Source organism: Aquarana catesbeiana, linkage group LG12 (assembly GCF_042186555.1).
Source record: "Aquarana catesbeiana isolate 2022-GZ linkage group LG12, ASM4218655v1, whole genome shotgun sequence".
Taxonomy (NCBI): Eukaryota; Metazoa; Chordata; class Amphibia; order Anura; family Ranidae; genus Aquarana; species Aquarana catesbeiana.
In genome coordinates this window covers 22483689-22509033 of record NC_133335.1, presented here as the reverse complement: position 1 = coordinate 22509033, position 25345 = coordinate 22483689, and the positions used below count along the sequence as shown (strand labels likewise).

At 43.7% G+C, this 25345-nt stretch overlaps 1 protein-coding gene across 10 annotated transcripts in view; it reads right to left on the bottom strand.

Moving 5' to 3' along the window:
• TPD52L2 (TPD52 like 2) overlaps nucleotides 1–25345 on the bottom strand; it is a 47114-nt gene that overhangs the window by 7036 nt on the left and 14733 nt on the right. The window contains exons 2-9 of one of the 10 annotated variants that reach the window (XR_012236841.1): nucleotides 24519–24682; nucleotides 20296–20444; nucleotides 16590–16649; nucleotides 16170–16271; nucleotides 6607–6633; nucleotides 3758–3799; nucleotides 1485–1535; nucleotides 1239–1287 (exon numbers count right to left, since the gene is read on the bottom strand). Coding sequence is in view for 8 of the 10 variants with exons in the window: in XM_073607388.1 (XP_073463489.1) it covers nucleotides 1239–1287; nucleotides 3758–3799; nucleotides 6607–6633; nucleotides 16170–16271; nucleotides 16590–16649; nucleotides 20296–20444; nucleotides 24519–24682 (593 nt within the window). In the remaining 2 variants the exon portion in view is untranslated. Of the gene's footprint in view, nucleotides 1–1238; nucleotides 1288–1484; nucleotides 1536–3757; nucleotides 3800–6606; nucleotides 6634–8243; nucleotides 8778–16169; nucleotides 16272–16589; nucleotides 16650–20295; nucleotides 20445–24518; nucleotides 24683–25345 lie in introns of those variants that run through there. The other 9 variants (XR_012236842.1, XM_073607388.1, XM_073607391.1 and 6 more) reach the window with 9 other exon arrangements.

Here is a 25345-nt window from a genome sequence, read left to right as displayed (position 1 = left end):
ACTTTGGTACTTAAAAATCCCCACAGGCGACGCTTTGAATTTTTTTTACATGTTTTAAGTTACAGAGGAGGTCTAGTGCTAGAATTATTGCTCTCGCGCAAACATTCGTGGCGATACCTCACGTGCGCTTTGAATTCAGTTTACACATGTTGGCGCGACTTACATATGCGTTCTCTTCTGCGAGAGAGCATGCGGGGACAGGGGAACTTTAAACTTTATTGTTAATTTTACTTTTATTTTTCTATGTTGACACATTCTTTTTTTGATCACTTTTATTCCTATTACAAGGAATGTAAACACCCCTTGTAATAGGAATAGTGCATGACAGGTCCTCTTTACAGTGAGATTTGGGGGTCAATAAGTCCCCACATCTCACCTCTAGGCTGGGAAGCCTGAAAAAAAAAAAAACATTCCAAATGCAGAGGCCGGGCGTTTCGTCATAACATCACAACCGGCCTCCGAACGATCATAGAGACTCCGGGGACCATCTGGCCCGTCGGAAATCTCTATGGTCATCCGGGGCCGGCCGGTTCCATCTCCGGTTCGCCAATGGCAGGGGCGATCGGGAGAAGCACCGGAGAACGGTGGGGGGGGGTGAGTCCCCTCCCGCTGCCTGTAAGAACAATCAAGCGGCTGAACAGCCGCTATGATCATTCTTATGGTGAAGGGAATCGCCGGCTCTAAAAGACGATATCTGAATGATGCCTGTAGCTGCAGGCATCATTCAGATATCACTGCTCAAAGTCTGTGACGTCATATGACGTTACGTGGGCGGCAAGCAGTTGAATAACAAACATGTTATACATATTCACTGCAGTGTCATAGGAGCCAGTGAATGGAACCACAGTGTGTAGCGGGGGACCAGGCATTTTACATTCTTAGAAGTATTGGATGCATAACATTGTTCAGCTAGAAAGGTGCCAAAATCAGTGGAACAGGACAAATACTAACCCCATTTTTTGCAGGAAGTCCTTTTAAATTATTTTTTTTGTCAGGGTAAACAAATAAAAAAACTTAAAGGACTTCCTGCGAAAAATGGGGTTAGTATTTATCCTGTGCCATGGATTTTGGCACCTTGCTTGCTGAACAATGTTATGCATCCAATACTTCTAAGAATGTCAAATGCCTGGTCCCCCCGCTACACACTGTTCACATTTTCATCTATCAAATCATAAACAAAGCCTTCGCTGTAAGCGGCTGGTCTCTTAGCCTTTGAACGCAGCAGATCATTGTCTTACCTTTACACCCACTACACGCTCTTCGAAAGATTTAAAGGTGGCGGAGTTCCTAAAGATAAAACAAAATTCTGTTGAAGGATTTACTGACTCAATTAGCCAGTTATTGCAAAGGTGAGGATCCCTCCCCCCACCACCACCATTACAATCACAATCATGCACAATTACAGTAAAAGGAATAAAAACACTTGGTTAAAGTACAATTTCAGCTAATACCTAACTAGTCCTAAAAATGCTCCCTCTCCTTACCTAATTTAAGCCCGCTCCGGTGATGCGATTCCATGTGTCAGTCACTGGTGGCTGCAAGGGAAGGGAGAGAGTGCTTGACACTGGCCGGGAATGCCTGGGGGGGGGGGGTGATGACCCATTGTCGGCGCTCCCTCCTTTCCCTGGCAGCCACTGTTGGCTGACAAAAAGGAGCCGGATCACAAGATCGGATTGGAGCTTGCCGAAAATAGGATATATATATATATATAAATATATATAAAATTGAGGAAAAAAAATTATATATATATAAAAATTGAGATATCTATCTATATAATTTGATATCTCAATATATATCAATTTTTCATATAATATATATATTAATATATATATATAACATTTTTTATAAAGAGGTCAGTCTGCATAGGTGTTAGGAGGGTGGAGAGAACACTTTTAAAACTAGTTAGGCTTTAGTTGGAATTTTACTTTAACTTGGGTCACTTAGAGGGATAGGCAGCAACCCAGAGCAGCCATATTTGTTCACTGGTAGCAAAATAAACAATAAGTTGCATATTGCACATCGGAACCATCTATTCTACAGCGAGTATACATGGGCAATCGTGGACTGTTCTTGCTTTGCTCTTGTTCCTCCATACAAGCCAATATGAATGCATGACAAGTCCATGGTAAGTGCACCTCACAGTTAGCCCCATTTAGACCTATGTGCCTTCAAAAAGTACACCTGTCAGCTGAAGAGCTATCAGCTGATACATATCCCAAATACTTCACAAAAATGGTAGGATGTGTCCTAATCAAACCCACAAAATGGCTGACACTCCTGCAGAAAGTGGGTGCGCGTGAAACCACTATTATTCAAGAAAAGCGGAAGCAAGAGGGAAAAAAAAAAAATTCTGCAACTTTCCCAACAAGACTGGGTGATGTCATGGGACTTTCTACAAGAAAAAAAAAAAAAAAAAAGAGGGTTTGGGACTTTAAATGAGGTAGATCTGGCATGGATAAAAGAGGCGTCAATGTAACAAGACATGTTTTATTCATTAAAAAAAAACAGGACATGGCAATATGAGTACATACATAGTAAATAAGCATAACAATCGCATTTTATTGACCAGATATTCATAAAAACAATCATAGCAACTTGGAGATAACATATTGAGGTATCGGAGGTGTCCGGATATCGGATTGTCCCATACCTCAATATGTCATCTCCAAGTTGCTACGATTGTTTTTAGGAATATCTGGTCAATAATATGCGATTGTTATGCTTATTTACTATGTATGTACTCATATTTCCACGTCCTGTTTTTTTAATGAATAAAACATGTCTCGTTACATTGGCTCCTCTTTTAGCCATGCTACATCTACCTCATTTAAAGTCCCAAACCCTGTTTTTCTTGCCTATAGATAGGGATGGAGCTGTATTATCCCACACACCTCATTTAAAGTCCCAAACCCCTCCTCTTTTTGTTTCATGGGACTTTCTAATAGAAGAGGATGAGGTCTCATTGCCAGTTCGCTTTTGACCAATTACATGACTTCCTCTTTGGCCAGGGACAATTTATCAAATTGTTTATGTAGGAACTGGCCAATTTCCTTCAAACTTCCACATCAGATTAAAAACTCTCACTCCAGTGCATGTCTGAATAGGAGAGGTGCCTGCGGGGCACCTTATTTTTATACATTTTAGCGTAGGCTTGAATGTGACTGGAGCTTGTGGGCAATCAAGACAGTCCTCATTTCAGACACTCTGATAAATGATGTCTGTTGTGTTCAATGTCGATCATGTAGATGGGATCGCTTCGTATTTTGCCCTAAAATTTGGCGGCTGCCGAAAAACGCAAAATGCCACTGGGGCTGCTTCTAACCTGCTTTGCATGCCAACAGATCTCAAGGGGACTTGCTGCAGCAACAGAAAACGCAAAGCAGGACGGACGCAGCCTCACAGCGACTATGTACACCACACAAGTAATGTAAATGGAAAGCTGCAGACTTGCAATCAAAGGCCTTATCAAAGGGAAGTCAAAATCAGAAAAGCAAAAGGCTGACTACATGAGTCCTTGCTCTATCTGCATATCAAACAGTGCATCCAGCATTCACGCTAAACAGAACCACTGGAAGTACAAAGGAGGAAACACAAAAACAGGGCTTGTACATTTATGCAAAAATAAGATTATTCATATTAAATCTGAGCACATTGATAGGTTTATCTAAACACACAACCTCATTGAATAAACGTTCTGATAGATTGTGAATGCAATATTATTGGCATCTTTTGTATTAGTACAGGTAGTATACGTTACCTCATTGCAGGCATGCTTATGGAGTGACGGATTGAGTAACTGCTACTCGGAAGGCATGAGGGGGGCAGAAAGCAGAATTAGCAAGCAGAAAATACATGTGAACACGCCAACCACGCAGCCAGGATCTTCAAAAATGAAAAGATTCTGCTAGCTAGGAAGGAACCATTTTGTCTGCTCAGCCCAAATTATAACGTTCTCAGTGATGTCACCGGTCTCTAGTGAATGGATAGGCTGTATTCTCAGTGATGTCACCGGTCTCTAGTGAATGGATAGGCTGTATTCTCAGTGATGTCACCGGTCTCTCGTGAATGGATAGGCTGTATTCTCAGTGATGTCACTGGTCTCTCGTGAATGGATAGGCTGTATTCTCAGTGATGTCACTGGTCTCTAGTGAATGAATAGGCTGTATTCTCAGTGATGTCACTGGTCTCTCGTGAATGGATAGGCTGTATTCTCAGTGATGTCACTGGTCTCTAGTGAATGGATAGGCTGTATTCTCAGTGATGTCACTGGTTTCTAGTGAATGGATAGGTTGTATTCTCAGTAATGTCACTGGTCTCTAGGGAATGAATAGGCTGTATTCTCAGTGATGTCACTGGTCTCTCGTGAATGGATAGGCTGTATTCTCAGTGATGTCACTGGTCTCTAGTGAATGAATAGGCTGCATTCTCAGTGATGTCACTGGTCTCTAGTGAATGAATAGGCTGCATTCTCAGTGATGTCACTGGTCTCTCGTGAATGGATAGGCTGTATTCTCAGTGATGTCACTGGTCTCTAGTGAATGGATAGGCTGTATTCTCAGTGATGTCACTGGTCTCTAGTGAATGAATAGGCTGTATTCTCAGTGATGTCACTGGTCTCTCGTGAATGGATAGGCTGTATTCTCAGTGATGTCACTGGTCTCTAGTGAATGGATAGGCTGTATTCTCAGTGATGTCACTGGTCTCTAGTGAATGGATAGGCTGCATTAAGAGTAATGCAAATTGAAAAACTTCAATCTTGGCAATGCTGCAATTTTTTGGGGGCATGTGGGAAAATAAATAAACTGTATTGTCAGTGAAGTATTGGCTCTCTAGTGAATACGCTACAGTCCTTATGGTGTCAATGAACCCTAGTCTTTGGTAAATGGGCAAGTTCAGTCACAAAATTGCTCCTTCACCAGCAACCACAGTCTTACTCCTAGTACCTGAATGTTTGCGATTTTACAAAGACGTAACAAAGACTTTAATAATGAGATCACTGGATGCATAGTAATAAGATAGAATCAGACACATTACACTGCAACAAAAACACAACCCACTACATACAAAAAGGAGGAAGACAGAGATGCATGGACTGAAACCATCACCTTGTGTACACAAGACTGCGGAAGGAGGAAGAACCACATGAACCTTCTGATGGATACACAGAATTATTTATAGAGCCATGCAGAGAGCAGCGATAATGTGCAGACCCCCGGCCTACCAGATTCCACATATTGCCGATCGGTGGCTATGGACCGGGGCACTGTGAACATGATCACTGCTCTTTTGCATTGTTTTGCTCCAACATGTACAACTGTGTAATATGTTACATGAATGTGTAATGTTTATGTAAAATAGAAATGATCTCTAAACTTTAATGAACTTCTTGCCAACCTAGGAAATTTCAACTAAACCTATTATATTAGGGGACAAACTACACAAGCAACATGTACATCTCATCAACAGATTCAAAAATATAGACAGTTGAATGGACATGCAAATCTTGACTTTGATAAAAGTCAAACTTGGCTCCACCCATTGCCAACTTTCAAGCTTCTCTACTTTCCCTTTAATGTGTTCCCTTATAACACTGTCTATGTCCCAAACATTAAATTCTATGTTTAATTTCCTAATTCTAAAAATCTCTGATAAAATACAGAGAAGCCAAGTGACAGCTCCAATTCACAACCTAATGGGTCCCTTTCACCGGAATTAGCACACAGAGACGTTGAACCAGGGACCGCAGCAGACTAAAGCCACCCATAGACGGCTTGAATCTCGGCCAGTTCAGCAGGGAACGGCCAAGATTCGAACCATGTATGGGCAGGCTAAAATGTACCCAGGTTGATCAATCAACTTGGGCACAACCAGCCTGTTGGATTTTACATGTGATTATTGCTAGTGGCTGTTATACCCGCTAACAATAATCACTGTGTTCTCCCGATGGGAGAACACAATGGCTCTACGGGAGGGATTCCTCCCTCAACACTACCTGTGGTTGCAGGAAAGAAAATAAAATCGCAGTCTATGGCTGGCTTAAATGTGCTCTCTATATTATTTATCAAAGATTAGATTATACATTATAGTCAAAATATTCTAGAGCCCTGATAAAGGAGGTAGGCACTGGAAGCACGATAGCTCCCTGAGCGAATCCTTTTACTGAGAATTCTATATGGACTATTAAAAATCATTTGACACTCCAATTCCACAAATTCTGAGACACAAAGAGGGCCCTTCATATATGGGAAAGCCCTCTACGAAAAGCCGCAACACCGGACCTGAACTACCCTTTAATAGAAGGGTCCAGCTTCCCACTACCTATGCTTTTGTTAACTTGTCATCTTGTATAATTGAGACAATTAAAAAAAAAAAAAAGAAGAGATCACAGAATGTTCAACCAGCGAATCCATATCCACTAAACTGCTGGTGGCCAAAGCAACATGGCCGTACTCTTGTCAATTAGCCAATCCTACACTAGGTGGCAAAAGTGAGCTAATCTTCATGGAATACCTATCTTCTGTATGTACATGAATAAAGGTGTGAGTATATATATATATGTGTGTGTGTGGGATGAAGGACACAGAACAGAGGACCATCTCCTCTTACCTAAAAGACTGAGAGAAAGGGAGGGCCCTGTGAGGGAGAGGAAGGGTAGGCAGAGAGTCAGCACAGGCTGCAGAGCTTCCTTCAATAACTGCTTATCTGACATAAAGAGAATGAAATTCCTCCCAGTGCACAGCTGTCAGGCTTTTCATAACATACCAATCACTCAAACAGAATATAATTCAGAGAGGAGACAGAGAAAAACTAATAAAAGTGATCTCTAGGTGACCCAATAATCTTTGTCGCACCTGATAATAAAGAAAAATCTAGAATAGATCTCTTCTTAGATGGTGCAATATACCCCATGACAGAGCCTGTCTGAGAATAAGCAGCTGCTAGAGCTACAGCGTGCATACCGGAGGGATCACACCTACTACTGTACACAGCACAGGTTCACCTCCCTCCAAAGACCTTTCCTCCACTTCCCTCTGCCGAGAACCGGAAAAGCTGTCCTGTTTAGGATATGAGCAGCTCATATTGCAGCTTACACAGGGCTAGGAGCTCTCCCAATGATGTCACATGGGAGTGAGTCATGTGATCCGTCATGTGATCCTCCATACCCAGAAGTACTGGGTATTTTTCTCACTACTTGTAGCTGACCAGAGTGAAGGTGGGGAGTAAAGGAAAAGGTTGGGATGAGCTGCAGGGGGCAGTACTCAAAGCCATTGCTTTACCTGCATGGCATATTTACTGTAACCAGTTGCAGACTCTGGACATGCTACACACGTCCAAAAAAAAGGTCATCATTGTACACAGGGCGTGTGTAGAACGTCCAGTCCTTCTGCCATAACTTTGGAGCGCTTTGTACCAGAACCAGAAGTGTCATTTTAAACAGGACAAATTACAGAATAAAATGCACACATTTTATATGCAGTAATTATTAAAGTGGAACTTTAGTCATTTTTTCATCTTTCTATCTATTAAATCTTCTCCCCTTGTTGTTTTAACTTTGGATAGTAAAACTATTTTTTTCTGCCAGTAAATACCTTATACAGCCCACTTCCTGTTTCTTGTCTGGTCATCAGCCTAGGCTAAAGATGGCGAACCTTGGCACCCCAGATGTTTTGGAACTACATTCCCCATGATGCTCATCCACGCTGCAGTGTACTTGAGCACCATGGGAAATGTAGTTCCAAAAAATCTGGGGTGCCAAGGTTCGCCATCACTGGCCTAGGCTTATGACATTCTGCACAGCTCTCACTCTCGTGCGAGTTTGCCGGGAAGGGATGAGTCATAAGAGGGCCAATGAGAGCTGCAGATCTGGAGATGTGCCTCTGTGTGAATCCAGGAAGTGAACAGGCAGCAGCTTCAGCGGCCCACAGTTAAAATGGCTGCAGCCAGACTCAGCGGAGGGAGATTTCTGCAGCATATTTGGCAAGTACAGAATCACAGTATATATAAAATAATATGCAAAGCGGTTGGAGGGAAGCTTCAGAATGGCAAAGATGTTTTTATTAGAAATGATGTGAGCAGACTGCAGTTCCTCTTTAAGTAAATAAGTACATTTTTTTAAAAACTAACACTGCTCAAATAAAGAAAAAGTGTGTTTTGTTTAGTATGTTGTATGTAAGTTTAATTGTCTAAGGATTGCAAAAAAAAAAAAAAAAAGGGTTATAAAAAATATTCATAAAAAGAAAGTCTTGTCTGAATTCAAAACAATATATTTATTACGTTGTTATCTTACGTAATGACAAAGTTAGCGCTGAATTAACAGATCCGTATCAGAAATGTAAAAATTGCTGCGCCCCATAGAAGGGGTGTATAGGTGTGAGAGGCGAGGTGGTTAACTGCCCACAAAGGGTAAAGGCCTATGGGAAATGTAGAACATGCACTGACAACATTCTAAAATTGTGTTTTCTCCAAAGGATTAGTTCTACGTGTGAATGCTGTCACAGGCTTACGTCATTAACCCCCGATCTGTTGTGTGCTCCCCATACTGTGTTCACCCCATGCCTGACAATTGTATCAATACAGCCATCTGCCTTTGAACAATTGTAGAGAAGCGTACAGAAAAAAAGAAAGAAATGTGCTAAAGAAAGGGAGAGAAGTTGTGGCATTTTCTCTTGTTGTACGATAGAAGTCATCCTCAGCTTCTGTTTAAGGCGTGTGCTTCTTGTTATTCCCAGGCAGATGAACAGGAGTAAGCCTAGGAAGAATACCCAACTTAAAGGAGGCTGGGCATGTAGAAGAGAAATCATCAGAGCTTTAAAGCCAAACTCCACACAACTTAAGAAACGACTCTTGTAGTGCCCCCTGTGCAAAGGGTAAGTGCTCATTTTTGCCCGGGGTACCAGAAAAAAGGACCTTTTACTTACCTTAAAAGGGGTTGTCAACCCTTGTGTTTTTGCATCCTATGCATTAAGGTGAAAAAACGAATGACAGTGAGCACCCTCCCCCCAATTTATTCACCTGAGCCCGTTCGTTCCCTCGGCAGAGACGGGCTCACCTTCTCTGCCCGGGATTCTCGGCTCTTGATTGGATAGATTGATAGCAGCGCAGCCATTGGCTGCTGCTGCTCTCAATCAAATCCAACGAAGCGGGGGGCGGGGCCAAGTCCGGCATTCGGTGTCTATGCACGCAAATGCTGGACTCGGAGGCGCACCCACAAGGTAACCCCCAGGGAGAGCGCTTATCCTAGGGTTTAACGATGTGAGGAGGAGCCACGAGCGCCGCCGGGGGGGACCCCAGAAGAGCAGGTTCGGGGCCACTCGAAAAAAAAGAAAACTAACTGCACAGTGGGAGGTAAGTATGACGTTTGTTATTTAAAAAAAATAAAAAACAAACAATCACTTTAAGCCCTGTACACATGGGTCGAATGCCGGGCGACAATGGCTGGTTCAATAAAAACCATCTGACATTCGGCCCATGTGTAAGGTCCAATAGAAGCCGGCTGAGCATGCTGGAAAACCACCAGCCGACCAACGCTCTTAGCCAATAGCGGACAGCACTGACTGGAGTTTTCTGGCGGGGGGAGGGCGTCCCCCTGTCAAAACACAATAGCTCAGCAGGGAAGATCGATGTACTAACCTCGGATTGTTAGCACAGCGGCTCCGACCAGCACAGTCAGTGGTGTGTACCAGGCTTTATGCTTCGCCCACGCAGGCTCCTTCTTCCCCTGAAACTTCTTCGGCGGTCCAACCAGCAGTTGCAGCCGTGATATCACACTAAAGCCTCATACACACGATAAGAATATCGGACGAATGATTCTCCGTTTTTTTGCAATCTTGTCCCAGATCGAAAATCAATAGGTTACTAAGGTTACGAAAATTCTCGTATGAAAGAATACAACTTCGGAAGTGATGTATTGCATTGTATTGTAATGTATCCTTTCATTTCCAAGTATGCCTGGTCTTGGTCACATGACTTTTTTCATAAAAAAAAAAAAAAAGGGAAGGACACAAATTACACAGTCAAGAACATTTTTCGTTCTTGTCCCTTTGGATGTTTTTCCATGAACTGTCGTGATTGTTTATCGAATACTATGTATGAACGATCAGGCCCAGAATAAGGGGTGGGCAGGAAGGGGAGCTGCCCTGGGCACTGTGGTATCGTGTGAGGTTTGGGGGGGTTAGTGCTAGGAGGGGAATTTGTGTTTATTTATTTATTTTATTTCAGGTACTTATATAGCGCCGTCAATTTACGCAGCGCTTTACATATACATTGTACATTCACATCAGTCCCTACCCTCAAGGGGCTTACAATCTAAGGTCCCTAACTCACATTCATACATACCAGGGACAATTTAGACAGGATCCAATTAACCTACCAGCATGTCTTTGGAGTGTGGGAGGAAACCGGAGTACCCGGAGGAAACCCACGCAGGCACAGGGAGAACATGCAAACTCCAAGCAGGTAGTGTCATGGTTGGGATTCGAACCAGTGACCCTTCTTACTGCTAGGCGAGAGTGCTACCACTACACCACTGTGCCGCCCAGTGTTAGAAGGGATGATTGGGGGGGGCATTTGTGCTAGGAGTGGAAATTGGGAAGGAGGGGGGGGGGGGGGGTTGTGCTAGGATGGGGGATTGAGGGAGGGGAATGGTGAACGAAGGGGAAATTTGAGGGGTAGAGGATTTGTGCTAGGAATGGTTTTTTTTTGGGGGGGGGGATAGTGCTGGGAGCATATGTGGAACGAGAGGATTTGAGCTAAGCATGCAGATTAGCGCTTGATTTGTTTTGGGGGGGGGGGGGATTTTTTGCTGACACAACACTTGTACACCTTGTGGGGGGGGGGCACAATTCGGCATGTTCGCCCTGGGCTCTAGATGACCATGTCCCGATACTGCTAACGATCAATTTATCGGAAGATCGCTCCGAAAGTGGTATTTTTCGTCTGATCTTCTTATTGTGTGTACTAGACATAAGGCTGGGTTCATATCTGTGCGAATGATTCTCGCTGTGGGTCCGCCCCAGTTCCCGCAGCCCCAACCACCCGCACAGAAAATCGCATTGGCTGTATGTTGGCAGGTGCCATTAATCCTATAAATTCTGCACATTTTTTGAATGGGATTTTTTTGGGCACCAAACACCAACAAAGGAATAACATCAATACAAGAATATATTGATTTTTATTTTTTTTTTCACCTTATTCCTTAGTTGGTGTTTGGTGCCCAAAAAAAAAAAAAAAATCCCATCCAAGAAATTTGCAGAATGTATCATACTACTGGTGTCATACTATGTGGTGCCACGTGTTCTAAGCTTGCATGAACTTTGGTAAACTATGCCATAAATCCTAATGACGCGCCGCACACACTGGAAATCGCACCTGCATTGGGAACCGCCTGCAATGTTCCCACGCGGACCGCATTTCCTAAAATGCTGCAGGGACCTTTTCAGGAGACACGGCAGACCATTCCAATGATTGGGCTGCTATGCCCCTGCAAAACGTGCCTCACTGAGCCCCATATGAGTGAACCTAGAGTTACAAAGCAGTCCTGCATCGTAAGCGAGGACGCTAAAGCCGTTCCCACAACCTGGATTGTCGGATAGAGGTGAGAGCGAAGGGGCAAAAAGTCCTTTTTACTGGTACCCGAGGGAAAAAATGAGCATTTAACCCTTGCAGTTAGGGAAGCTTTTTTTTTTTTTTTTTTTTTTTCAGCACCTCGGAGTTCAGCTTTAACTTTACCCCACGTCCTGACAGTGAAGGAACACAGTCTATCTGCTCTAAGAGAGCCTTTCTAAGAAAAGTGGATAGTTATCACAGGGCCACACAGGATCTCTTACCCTCCAAAAACCTCCATAGGCAAAATAGCTGCCCGGACCATTGTGTGGCTGTTTAGAGTGTTAGTGATGGAAGAGATGAATGGTTAGATACATAAAAAAACACAACATTAGGTGCAGAGATTTAGAAGCATTTGTACCCCAAGGCCCATTTCACACGAACGTTCCGTTTATCATCCATCAGTTTTTGGTTGGGGAAATCAAAACAGCGTCACGGACTTCTAAATACAGTATTTCACTATATAAGCTGAGTTTACTGTTAAAAATAAGTGCGGAATGCAAGACTTGGGTGGGTGTAAAAAGATATCCGCTGCCGCCTTCTGAGTGCAGGCGCAGTGCAGCCGAGTGCGGGGTGTAGCAAGATGGCCGGTTGACTAATTTGACATTTAGTGCCCTGACGTCAGCAATGAAGCACTGCGCATGCGCAGATGATGCGGTACGCATGCGCAGTGCGCGTTGTTTTCTGCAACAGCTGATTCCACGTCAAAGGAAGTGATGTGGTTCGATATTCTGCCGGGGGTTTGACATTTTGGCAGAACTCCGGCAGGAGGATGTAAAAACAGATAAATTGAACTGAATACAAATGTAACAACTGATTAAAAAAACAAAAACAAAAACAAAAAAAAAAAAACAAAACAAAAATAAATAAAACGGTACTCAACGGATGACGTGCATGTGAAACGAGCCTTACAGAGCTTTTTCTGAAAGCTTTCCTTAACAACTGTCTGCCTTCGGTTTAAACCGATTTTTTTTTTTTTTTTTTACTTAAATTAGGCAGATGTGTGTAAAGCTGAACACCAGGCAACCAGCAAAATGCACAGATGAAATACATAGGGGTCTATTCATAAAGGTTTTCATACAAGATTCACCAAACTTTCCCCCAGAACTCACACATTTTCTAGCTCAATTCAACTGGAAAAAAAATTAAAAAAAAGATAATCCTAGGTAAAAGTTATGTGAAAATAATGATAAAATTAACCTTGACACCATGAAAGCTGTTTTACCCAATTTGTATTTCTGCCTATCCAGTTCTGAAATTTGCACAGCTCTGCATCACAATACATCCTCGTCTAGCAGGGAAGAAGACCCGATTTCTCTCTGCTGCATTTAAGCGACACATACAGCTTGCATGTGGACAGTTAGCCTTGGTTCACACTGATGTTATGTGGGAAACGCAGCAAATCCTGCGAGTCTCCCACACCGGATTGCAATCACACGGCATCCATGCGATCTGCTGGGGGTGTCAATGTTAGATTAACGACTAGTGATGCACCAAAATTTTCACTGAAAATTAATCGGCAGAAAATAGGATTTTCAGCGTTGTGCTGAAAAGAAAAATGCGAATAATGGCTATCGAAAACGCCCGCGATTTTACCTTGCTTATGGATTGGTTTTTCATAGGTCATATGGCTCAATAAAATGCTTTAAAGACCTCAACGCAGGTGCATTGTTGATGCACTAAAAATGCAGCAAACAGGATTTATAACACCGCTTCAAAAAGGTGCTAACAAAATTTGCATTCATTTAAATTCGATATTCAAAAGTCGAATATAATACAGTTAAAAAAAAAATTATATATATTATTTTTTTTCTTTTTCGGTTTCGGTCAAGTGCATTCTGAATTTTCGGTTTCATTTTCATTTCGGTGCACCACTATTGACACTCCGAAAAAGCTTGCAAAACGCAGTGCGATTGCCAGCATTGCATCGCATGGGTGTTTACAGGTCCTGCACCATTTTGGTGTGGATGCGATTTGAGCCTTAAAAAAAAAAATAAAATAAATGTATGGCTCAAATTGCACCGCACAGACATTGCATGTGATGTGCACAAGACATGTGGTGTCCAGCAAAGCACAAGTGTAAACCCAGGCTTAAAAGAGAAGCAGCAGACTGATACACTCATCTCTCTGCTCTCTCGTCCTATCAGCAGGTCATACAAGCTATGCAGCACAACTAATTGACTGAAGCAAAATACCTGTGAAACAATCCTCCGATAGAAGCTACCCTGACTTGAAAACTGCATATCACTGAATAATGTCACCATCGCTCATAGAGAACGCTCCGGAAGTTTGGCAGAGAATAGTGGCTTCCATCTGGGGCCTTTGCATTGGTATAATGCCTCTCGACAGACACCCAATGTTGGTGGTAAAAGAAATGCTGCACTAGCAACATGAGCAATTCACAGAGTATAAAACCCAAAGCATTGGACAAAGCAAGTACCTTAGATCAGTGGTCATCAACCCTGTCCTCAGGGCTCACTAACAGGCCAGGTTTTAAGCATTACTTTGGGGAGATGCAGACTAGAATACTGCAATCACTGAGCAGCAAATGATATCACCTGTCATGTATTTCAGTTATCTTGCAAACCTGGCCTGTTAGTGGGCCCTGAGGACAGGAGTTGATGACCACTGCCTTGGGTTACGAGCATAATCCATTCCAGAAGAATGCTTGTAATCCAAAGCCAGTTTCCCCATAGGAATCAATGGAAACTCAGATAATTCGTTCCCGTGTCACTGCTAGTGTATGCAGTACCACATATGGCTCTGAGTGTCACCGAGCGTCACCGGCGCCCCCGCACCTCTGGTCAAATGCGGTACTGTACACCCCAGAGGCTTGAATCCTGTTTGTCTTGTGAGACAACGCTCGCAAACCAAGTCAGGATTTAAAAGGAAAAAAAAACAGCTCATATTGTGAAATGCTCGTAAACCGCATTACTCGCAATCCAAGGTTTTACTGTAGTTAATTTCCTTAAAGTGGAGTTCCACCCATTTTATACACTTCTTCTCTATGGTATCCCCTGTTAGCATTCTTTTCGAAATGGAAATTCTTTTTCTTTTTTTTTTTTTTTTTAAAGGAAATACCTTTATCTACTTTCTCCTGCACTTCCGGCAGTCGCCGCCTAGGCGATTACGTCACTAGGCGATTCGCAAGGGCTCCTGGGATAGCAGCATCATGTATCCCAGGAGTCCTTGCTAATCACCTAATGACGAAATCTCGCGATGATTGACGGGAACGTCCGCCGGCGCCGCTATGGCAATGTGTTAGGACTCAGGAGCGCTGCGTGGAGGCATTACTGCGCAGGCGTGAGATCGGGAGGTGCATGCTGGGTAGCCAGCTGCACCGATTCCTGGAAATGCCCACAGTGGAGATGGACCTTGTCAGCTTCCGAGATCCAGGTACTTTTATTAAACTAAAAAATAAATAAAAAGGACTCCATGAATAACTCTAAAGATTGCATATAGAGTGGATCAAGTTATGCCTCGTACACACAGTCGGACATTGATCGGACATTCCGACAACAAAACCCATGGATTTTTTCCAAAGGATGTTGGCTCAAACATGTCTTGCATACACACGGTCGCACAAAGTTGTCGGAAAATCCGATCGTTCTGAATGCGGTGACGTAAAACACGCACGTCGGGACTATAAAATGGGGCAGTAGCCAATAGCTTTCGTCTCTTAATTTATTCTCAGCATGCGTGGCACTTTGTGCGTCGGATTTGTGTACACACGATCGGAATTTAACCGAACGGATTTTGTTGTCGGAAAATTTTATAGCCTGCTCTCAAACTTTGTGTGTCGGTAATTCCGACGAAAAAAGTCAGATGGCGCCCACAGACGATCGCATTTTTTCCGTCGGAAAATCTGACCGTGTGTACAGGGCATTAGTGTGGAGTCTTAAAAAAAAAAAAAAAAAAAAAATCGAATTGGGGGACTGGAACTCCGCTTTAAGCTGTTGTTTATTGGCCTCAGTATAGTTGGTTATTATACTGCCACCTTGTGGTCATTTTGTGTGTTCCTTCCCATTTTATGATGTATTTCCCCTTCCTTCTCACATTGTCTTTATGGGATAAAAATGGCCGCTTGTCTCTGCTCGCACGGGGGAACGCATTACCGTGTTTTGACCTGCAAATACCGGCTTTTGCAATCATCTGCCATATCCTGTCATCTGCTGTAACCTGTTACATTCAATAAAGATCTCCATGGATAAGAAGAAGGTATTTGGTGAGTTCAGCTATCTGATAAAGACTGTCTGCGGTGACTGTATCTGCTTATACAGACCGGGTATAAGAGTCTTAGCGAGGGATATGTCGCTAATACAAACAGTTGATGTCAGAATAATAAGCCCCCAGGAATTTTTATTTTTTTCCCCATTTACAACGGTGTCCCCCCTGAGGCATCAACTCTCAGATAGGGAGGGGAATTTTCCTAACAAGCAGCTGTTCATAGCTCTTCACCTTCCACCCCTCAGTTTTTAGCTGAGGTCAGGATAGTGAAAACTATTTGCTGATTGGTCGAGCTAAACATGCAAAGCCCTCCATTACTGCTACAAGACTCAATCCCTCACCTCATATCCCCCAGCTTCCGGGAAATGACGGAGCCAACGTTAGAAAGCGCTGCCGAAGTTTTCTGTCCGGCGGTGGACAGGGTTTCTTGAGTCTTCTTGTATCTGGATCAGACAAAGAGAGAGCGTGTTATATAAACAGACCAGCAACCAGCATGGAAAAGCACCCAGCACACAGAGCCCAAGGAAGCGGTAACACCAAACCAGTTAATTCTAGGCTAAAGCAGCATGTTAGAATAAAACCATAAGAGCCGGAAAAACCACCAAACGTGTCACCTCTGCGCACGCGCATGCGTCCCACACACACTCTGCCACTCATATTGCAGGCACACAGACACTCGCTCATCAGCTCACATCATTCATCAAGCAAGGACAGTGCCCCCTGCAGAAAGCCAGGAGAAGTGCAGCTGCACAGAAACTCACACGTCAGACTGAGTCATTTTCTCGTTCCACTCTCCGAGTTTCTCTGAGGTTTTTACATAACTGGAACAAAATCGGAGATCAGATATTTTAAGAAGAGCACAGAAATAGGTTTAGCCACCAATGAACATTGTGGCTTAACAGACATAAACCTTCTTCATACAAAATGTAACGGGGGGGGGGGGGCTGGTTATGAAGCCTAAAGTAGAATTGAAGGCAAAACTTTTTTTTTTTTTAGTTTTGGATAAAGTGGAGAGGGGTTAGAACGCTTGTAAATTTTTACTGCTGTGTCCCCGTTAAGGAGATTCCCCCTCTCTATTTGTCCTGTTTTCCATTATCATTGAAAGTAATAGAAATTTTGGGTTGTCCCTAAAAAAGTAATGGTGGGGAAATCTTCCAATGGCTAAAATTATATAGCCAAATTAGCTTAAATTATAACTAAAGGCTTTTCTGTTAAAAAAGAAATAAAAAAATAACTAAAAAGGCAAAACTTTTTTTCCAGTTTTGGATAAAGTGGAGAGGGATTAGAACCCCTCTCAGTTTTTATTGCTGTCTGCGCCTCCGTTAGGGAGATTCATCCTTTCTATTTGTCCTGTTTACCATTATCATTGCAAGTAAAAGTGTAAGAAAAATCACAAATTTTGGCTTGTCCCAAGAAAAGTAATAGAGGGCAAATCTTTCAATTGAGACACACTAGATCTGGTGACCTGGGGGGGGGGGGGGGGGTCCCCAAGGAATTCCCTTAAAGTGTAAGTAAACCCCCCTATGGTTTTCTGCCAGGGAAGCTGCCATCTTTACCTCTGTTTAATCTACAACTGCCATGATGGTACACATGTGATCAGTTATGACACCAGCCATTGGATGGTTTGACAGTTTGGTTGAGAGCACAACCAATGGGAGTGTTACATTTCCGGCACGTGCCAGTGTTTTTTGAAACTGGCAAATGGATGGGTTTACTTCCTCTTCAATTTACAGGGATTTCCTCTCACTTCCTGTTTGGCTTTGGGACAGGAAGTGAAGGGAAATCTCCTTAATGGGACACAAATGATGAAAAAAAATTAAATAAAATCTGCCAGGGGTTGCTCTATCCAAAATAAAAAAAAACAGTCTTGCGCAGTTGTACCGGCTCCTCTCCTGTACTGAAATTTTTGCTCTAATTCCACTGCTTTGCGTAAAGCTTCTGACAGAAGCAAGTCAGATACAGCCGGCCTCGTTTCCTGCCTGAAAAACATCCAGCATCATCTCTAGCCTTTTCTTCCCCAGCCTGTCATGGAGGCTACAAATCACATAAGGAAGTCTGCAAAAAAAAAAAATACAGCCTGCCTAGGAACGCCCACTCCTTTAGACTGACACCCACCCATAAAGGTGTTTTAATATTTGTATATCTCCTCCCAAGTCCCAGCCCGCTGCTTGCATTATGGCTAAGGACTGTTGGCACCGAGGCAGGGTGCTGGGATGTTATTAGGAAGCCATGTGCAGCCCCCTACCCCGACCCCTCACACCAGCCATGATCTGTCTGAACTGCACAGAGATGCACACAGATCCTGTGATGAGGTCACTGGTCTAAAATAAGTCATACAATTAATATACAGGATTTATATGACACAGTTTGCGCAGCTCTTTATAATATAAAGGGAGACAATACAGTTACAATACAAAAGGGTTAAGAAGGCACTGCTCATAATAGACATGTTCAATTTGTTATGCAATTATTTCGACAAATTCATTCATTCGGAAATATACGAATTAACGAAAACCTGTTTAACAAATTTTTCCAAATATTCGTCAATTCGAAAATTCGTAAAATTCGAAAAACAGTAAACCCGAAAATTGTTAAAATCTGAAATAACCAACTAATAATAACTTAATTATTACTATTAAATTATAGGAATTTCATTTCAAATTTAGCGGTTAGTGAACAAAACAAATACGAATTTATTCGAAGTTACGAATTCCGCATCTAAACAAATTAATAACTAACTTTTTTTATTACTATTAATTTGTTCCGTTCCATCTGTTTAGATACGGCATTCATATTTCGGATAATTCAAAACTTCAGATAAATTTGCATCCGTTACATGTTCACTAACAGCCAAATTTGAAAGGAAATTCCAATACTTATAATTTAATAGTTATTATTAGTTAGTCATTCTTTCGAATTTTTGGATTTTCTTTTCTTATTTTCGAATGATCGAATTTACAAATTGCGATCATACCAAATGACCCAAAAAACAAAATTAATAAATAAAACTAAAACAAATTTTTCGGCAGTGCACATGCCTAGCTCATAAGAGCTTACAATCTAATAGATGAAAATAGAAAGTAGCTTTTTTTTTTTTTTTTTTTTTTAAATTAAAGAGATTAAAAACTTTAAAAATTCCAGTATACCCTTTTAAAGCGCTAGCAAACTCCACTTGTTATCTTGTACCTACAGGTACTCCTATAATAAGGCTTACCTGTAGGTACAGCGATTATCTCCGAGAAAAGACAGTCAAATACTTTCAGTGCTCTTTGCCAGAGGGAAAGACAACCAATATCACATCACATACACGGTCCAATGTCCGGTGGATGCAGCCCTCCTGCGGGCTCAATGAACGGCACACTGAAGTATGCCATCCATTGAGGGAGTTGTTCCGCAAACTTGACTCCAGCGCACGTGCATTGGAGTGATGCCATCGCGGCTCGGTCATTCAAACAGCTGGAGCCCGCAAACCTGTAAGAAACACCTGGATGAAGATGGAACACTGGGGTGAAGATGGAGCACCGGCGTGAGGATGGAGCACCGGCGTGAGGATGGAGCACCGGCGTGAGGATGGAGCACCGGCGTGAGGATGGAGCACCGGCGTGAGGATGGAGCACCGGCGTGAGGATGGAACACCGGGGTGAAGATGGAACACCGGGGTGAAGATGGAACACCAGTGAGCAGCGACAGCGCACCACTGCAGGGATCCGTTTTTTTTTAGGCAAGTCTGTCATAATGTGCTAGTATGCATCGCATACTAGCACATTATGACACTACCCGCAAGGGGATACGTTTTACATGGTTTACTACCACCTTAAAATATACAGGCATATGGATAATATATTTTCCTGTCAACGCAAACAAAAAATAAAAATGGCTTTTGCGTCGAAAGGTGAGAATTGTTTATGCCAAGAATTTTAAAGCAGGCTGGGGGAGAACAGGTTGAATTTTTGGTCTAATCTTGCATTTTAATCAGGCATTCACAACCTATTTTGTAACTTTACATCTAAGGTTTAGGCTGCTTTCACACCGAGGTGGTTTTCAGGCGTTTTAGCGCTAGAAACAGCCTCTAACACCTGAAAACTGCCTTCTATTAAATTCAGTGTGAATTTTCACACTGGGGCGGTGCACTTGCGGGACGTTCTGAAAAGTCTTGCAAGCAGCATCTTTGGGGCGGTTTGGGAGTGGTATACACGGCTCCCAAAACGTCCTGCACATTGAAATGAATGGGCAGCTCTGCAATGCAGGCGCTTTTAACCCTTTCTTCGGCCGCTAGCGGGGGGTTAAAAGCGCCCTGCTAGCGGCTGAAAAGCGCCGCTAAAACGACAGTAAAGCGCCGGTAAAACTAGCGGTGCTTTACCACCAGCGCTTTCAGTGTGAAAGTAGCCTAAATAAGTACAACACAAAATAAGGCACACCAACTACTTAAAGGTAAATTGATTAAAATAAAAAGGAAGGGACACCTACGCAGTGGACATTTGCACATCATGCAGGCCTTTAGACAGGTTAGCCTTTAGCTGGTTGAGTGGGGTCTGCCCCAACTTTCTTTTCAGTTCCGCTGCATAGCGCTCCTTGGCAACCAGAACCTGACGCAGGGTGAGGATTTCCTCCTCTACCTACAGGGCAGAAAAAACAGGGATGAATGTTAATGATATAGATCACATCCTATCTCATTATTATAAATCTCCCCAGATTTCATAAACTGAAGATCATGTATGAGCAGTAGGCTAGTAGTCCGCTTCTAAAAAAATACCTTTGGCGTTTTCAGATTCAGAAATTTCAGTACAAATAACTGGTACCACATATATTATGCATTTAAACAATGAAAGCAGTTCTGTACTGTAAAGAACCCCTCCCCCATTGCAAGACCAATAGTTTTAGCAAAAATCTTCCCTTAAAGCGTTTGTTAACCCAAAAACAAACAATTCATATCCTGGTCCCTTAAAGTAGATTAGATAGCACAGTGCTTGTGCTATGAAATCTGCCCCCCTCTAAACTGAAAAAAAAAAAAAAAAAACCCTAATCCTACCACTTCCTGTATGCCCCTCTCTAAACAGACCATGATAACCAGGGCAGCTCCGCCCTGATCATCGTGGTCAAAGTGCCTCCCTCTGTGATAGGCTGCTCTTCTCTCTCACCCCCTCCCTGTCAGCGTCCTCTCTGTGTCTTCACTCAGCCCCACCCATTTGTCGCTATTATTAAAAAAAAAATTAAAACCTATAATTGTCACTGCCAGCCCCTCTATTAGAAGCTGGCATAGCACACTGTGTTAAGCATTTTTTAAAACGAGTGTTGTAAATACCGATTTTTATATTTCTTCAGGCCGGTCACATGAGTCGCGGCCACTTTACAGCTATGAGACGGGGATTCTGAGGAGGAGGAGCGGTCACGTGATCTCCCCGGCTGACGTCAGAGAGAGATCACGGCCCCTCCTGCAGAAGCCATCCGTTGGAGCTAGAAAGTGGCCGCGAGTCATGTGACCAGCCTGAACACAAAAAAAAAAAAAATAAAAATATCGGTATTTACAACACTCGTTTTAAAAAATGCTTAACACAGTGTGCTATGCCAGCCTCTAATAGAGGGGCTGGCATAGACTTTTACAAATGGGTTCACAAACCCTTTAAGATTATATGTGCTTATAAAATATTTTAGGCATATTAATTAGCTGGAAAAGTGTTATGCCTCGTACACATGAGCGAACTTTCCAGCAGACTTGGTCTGACGGTCTTTCCGGCGGACTACCTGAACGGACGGACTTGCTTACACATGACCGGACTTTCCGGCAGGCTAGGTCCGCCCGTCTTTCCGACGGACTTTCGCCGGAGTTACAGCGGACTTTCAGAATGAACGGACTTGCCCACACACGGACAAGTACGACGGGACTAGAAAAGGAAGTCAATCTCGCCGCTTTTATCGGCGAGATTGACACCTTGCGAGCCGTGGGGCATACCAGGCCCTTAAGTCTGGTATGGATTTTAAAGGGAAACTCCTATGCCGAAAAAACAGCATGGGGTCACCCCTAGAATCCATACCAGACCCCGTTCCGAGCACGCAGCCCGGTCGGTCAGGAAAGGGGGTGGGGACGAGCGAGCCTGCGGGCCCCCCCCCATCACAAAGCAACTTGTCCCCATGTTGATGAGGACAAGGGCCTCTTCCCGACAACCCTGGCCATTGGTTGTCGGGGTCTGCAGGCAGGAGGCTTATCGGAATCCGGGAGCCCCCTACAATAAGGGGGCCCCCAGATCCCGGCCCCCCACCCTATGTGAATGAGTATGGGGTACATGGTACCCCTACCCATATACCTAGGGTTCGGGGGTCTTCTTCCGACTTCGGGGGTCCCTCCGGTTCCTCTTCTCCCGGCATCCGGTTGGTTCTTCTCCGCTCTCTCTGGCCTCTTCTCCCGGTGTTCCAGTTCTTCTGCCGGCTCCTCCGCTGTCTTCATGCCGCTCTTTTGCCAGCAGAGGCCCGGACTTCTGGGCTTCTTGGCTTCTTCTCTTCGATGAACACCAGTGCGAATGGCAGCAGCGGAAATCTTCTGATTCCTGCCACCTGTGATTGGCTAACTGTGGCCGCTGATCCCTGGACACTCCAATGATAGGTCTCCGGCAACCACATCTATCCACACAGCTAGAAATTACCTGTGGTGCTCGCTGATGGATGCACTTTGTGTGTGCAGGGCTTGGCTGCCGCAGCGCTTAAGCTGGCCGTACATAGATCAAAATTCAGACGGGATTCGATCCATCTATGGGCAGGCTGATTGTACCAAAGTCGATCCAAGAATCGACTTGGGTACAACCAGCCTGTCAGATTTGTTTATACGCAATTTCGTATTGCCATAATCATTGTGTTCTGACAGCTGGGAAGGTTCCTGTCACAGACAGGCTCCAGAAAAAACTCTGGGGGGGGGGGAATGCAATGCAATAACCATAGACTACACAAACCAGCAGCAAGGCAACAAGCCACTAACTACAAGATTACCTGCATATTGCTGGTGCCACTGGCACCTGTCACTGGCGAAGATACCCGATTTGAGCATAGCAGGGGGTAAGGGGGAGGAAAGCTCCCACAAATGTCTTCTGGCCTTCACACTACCTTCCTTGGAAGGCTTGGCTGAAAGAGGCACCAAGCAGGCTCTACCCACATCCCTTAGCCCTTTGCACAGTCCTGGAACTAGGAGCTGCAGTGCCCAGGCAGCAACAATACCTCACCTTGCATGTAACCAGCAGGGATATCCCCTTATTGCCACTAGAAGGGAACCACACTAGCCCAGCGCCCATCAAGGTGTAAGTCACCTCCCAGCACGTCTTCTCCAGACAATGAAGAAAGGGACTGGGGAACCAAGGAAGGGACAGAGGTCCCACCATCAAGGAGGGTGAGGCATAGGCGGGGGGGAAATGAACATGAGAATCCTGAGCTCAGTATCTTTTTAATATGCGTCTCCCCAGGACAGAGAAAACACAATAACTGACCAATTCAGCAGCAGGACTTCCTTTGAAAGTGTTTCTGGTGATTATGGTTTTCTGCTGGAAGAAGAGGTGCCTATCTCATGCTGTCCTGGAAGACCATTTGGGGAAATCATTTAGGGAAACTAAAAATACTGCAAATCAGCATTTCAAATACTTGATTTCTTCTTGCTTTGCCTGCAATTTTTTAAGTTATGGATGCCATTTACATGGAGACTGTATGAAAATTCAGGTTCTTCTACACAATTACATGCCGGTATGTTACCTGTATTTGAAGAAAACCATTTAATCACTGTGTGTGTACATCGAAAAAACATTAGATTATAAACTCCTCTGGGGCGGAGTAATCTGCAAATGCTTTCTGTAAATCGATGCTACCTCTCAGGTGCTTCCACAATCTTACATTTGCAAACATGTGTGATGACTACACAGGGAACAGTTATAAGCTCCTCAGGGGTGGAGTCAGCTGCAAATGTTTTCTGTAAATTGATGTAGAACTTTCAGGCACTTCCTTAATATTACATGCTAGTAATATTGCACAATATTACATACGAACATGTGTGATGTGTGACTACAGAAGGGGCATTAGGTTATAAGCTCCTCTGGGGTGGAGTTAGCTGCATATGCTTTCTGTCAATCGATGCAGACCCCTCAGGTGCTTCCACAATCTTGAATGCTATGTTTGCTCGTGTGCGAACATGTGTGAGGACTATACAGGGAACATTGAATTATAAGCTCCTCTGGGGCGGAGTAATCTGCAAATGCTTTCTGTAAATCAATGCTACCTCTCAGGTGCTTCCACAATCTTGTATGCTATGTTTGCTAGTTCACAAACATGTATGATGACTACACAGGGAACACTGAATTATAAGCTCCTCCGGGGTGGAGTCAGCTGCAAATGTTTTCTGTAAATTGATGTGGAACTTTCAGGCGCTTCCACAATATTACATGCTAGTATACGAACATGTGTGATGTGTGACTACAGAAGGGACATTAGGTTATAAGCTCCTCTGGGGTGGAGTTAGCGGCAAATGCTTTCTGTAAATCGATGCAGACCTCTCAGGTGCTTCCGCAATCTTGAATGCTATGTTTGCTTGTGTGAGGACTATACAAGGGAACATTGAATTATAAGCTCCTCTGGGGCGGAGTCAGCTGCAAATGTTTTCTGTAAATTGATGCCGATATTAAATGTAATCAATAAGCAACAGGTCTCAGCTTTGTACGCACCTTGGCTAGATCAGCTTGCAGCTCCTCGACTTCAGCTTCTGTCAGGCCCTCTGGTAGCCCTGCCCCCGCGGCGTCTGCCGGCACTCGACTTCCTGTCTGATCCACTGGAACGTCGGTCATGGTGTCTGACAGCAAACCTTTGTTAGGAGAGTTAAGGTTGATATCTGTCAGAAATGAAAAGGATGGTCAGAGGGGAGGGGGGGCAAGCAAGCCAAGCATGGGTTGGTCTAATGCCAACATGTCAGCGGCATCTAAAGTTTGCAGTTGAGATGTGCACAAAAGGCAAGCAATGACTAGGACAAAGCAGCAGGGCAGCAACAACACCCATTCAGGATTACACAAAGACAGTATTGGGGTACCTGGTCACCCTGCATGTACAATATAATAGCTAACCCCCAAAATACTTTTTTCCCCTAAAACTTAAATGACTTAAAACCTTTTCGTGCAGAAATTAAGCCCGACTGCCCCTCTAACCCATTTCGCAAGGTGTTGAGTTTCCCTAACCCAGTTATAGTTCCCCACCATCCAGGACCTTTGCTGACATTGTTTCAACATGTGGGGACTGCTAGTTCAGTGTCGCACAATAACGCGTGCCAGCTGTTCCATTTCACGTCCCTCATCAGTAGTCTACTGGGCCCTTCTGCTGGCCAGCCAATGGGAATTGTCCACATTGTGCAGACACTGACATGGACAGCTGGAAGAAGGACCCATCTAAGAAGTACACAGAGAGAAGAAGGACTTGGTGATGGATGATCACATGACAACAGCCTTAATTCAGTCATTTTATTTTTTAGAAAAAGGGGTGGGAAAGGGTAAGTTTTATCCTG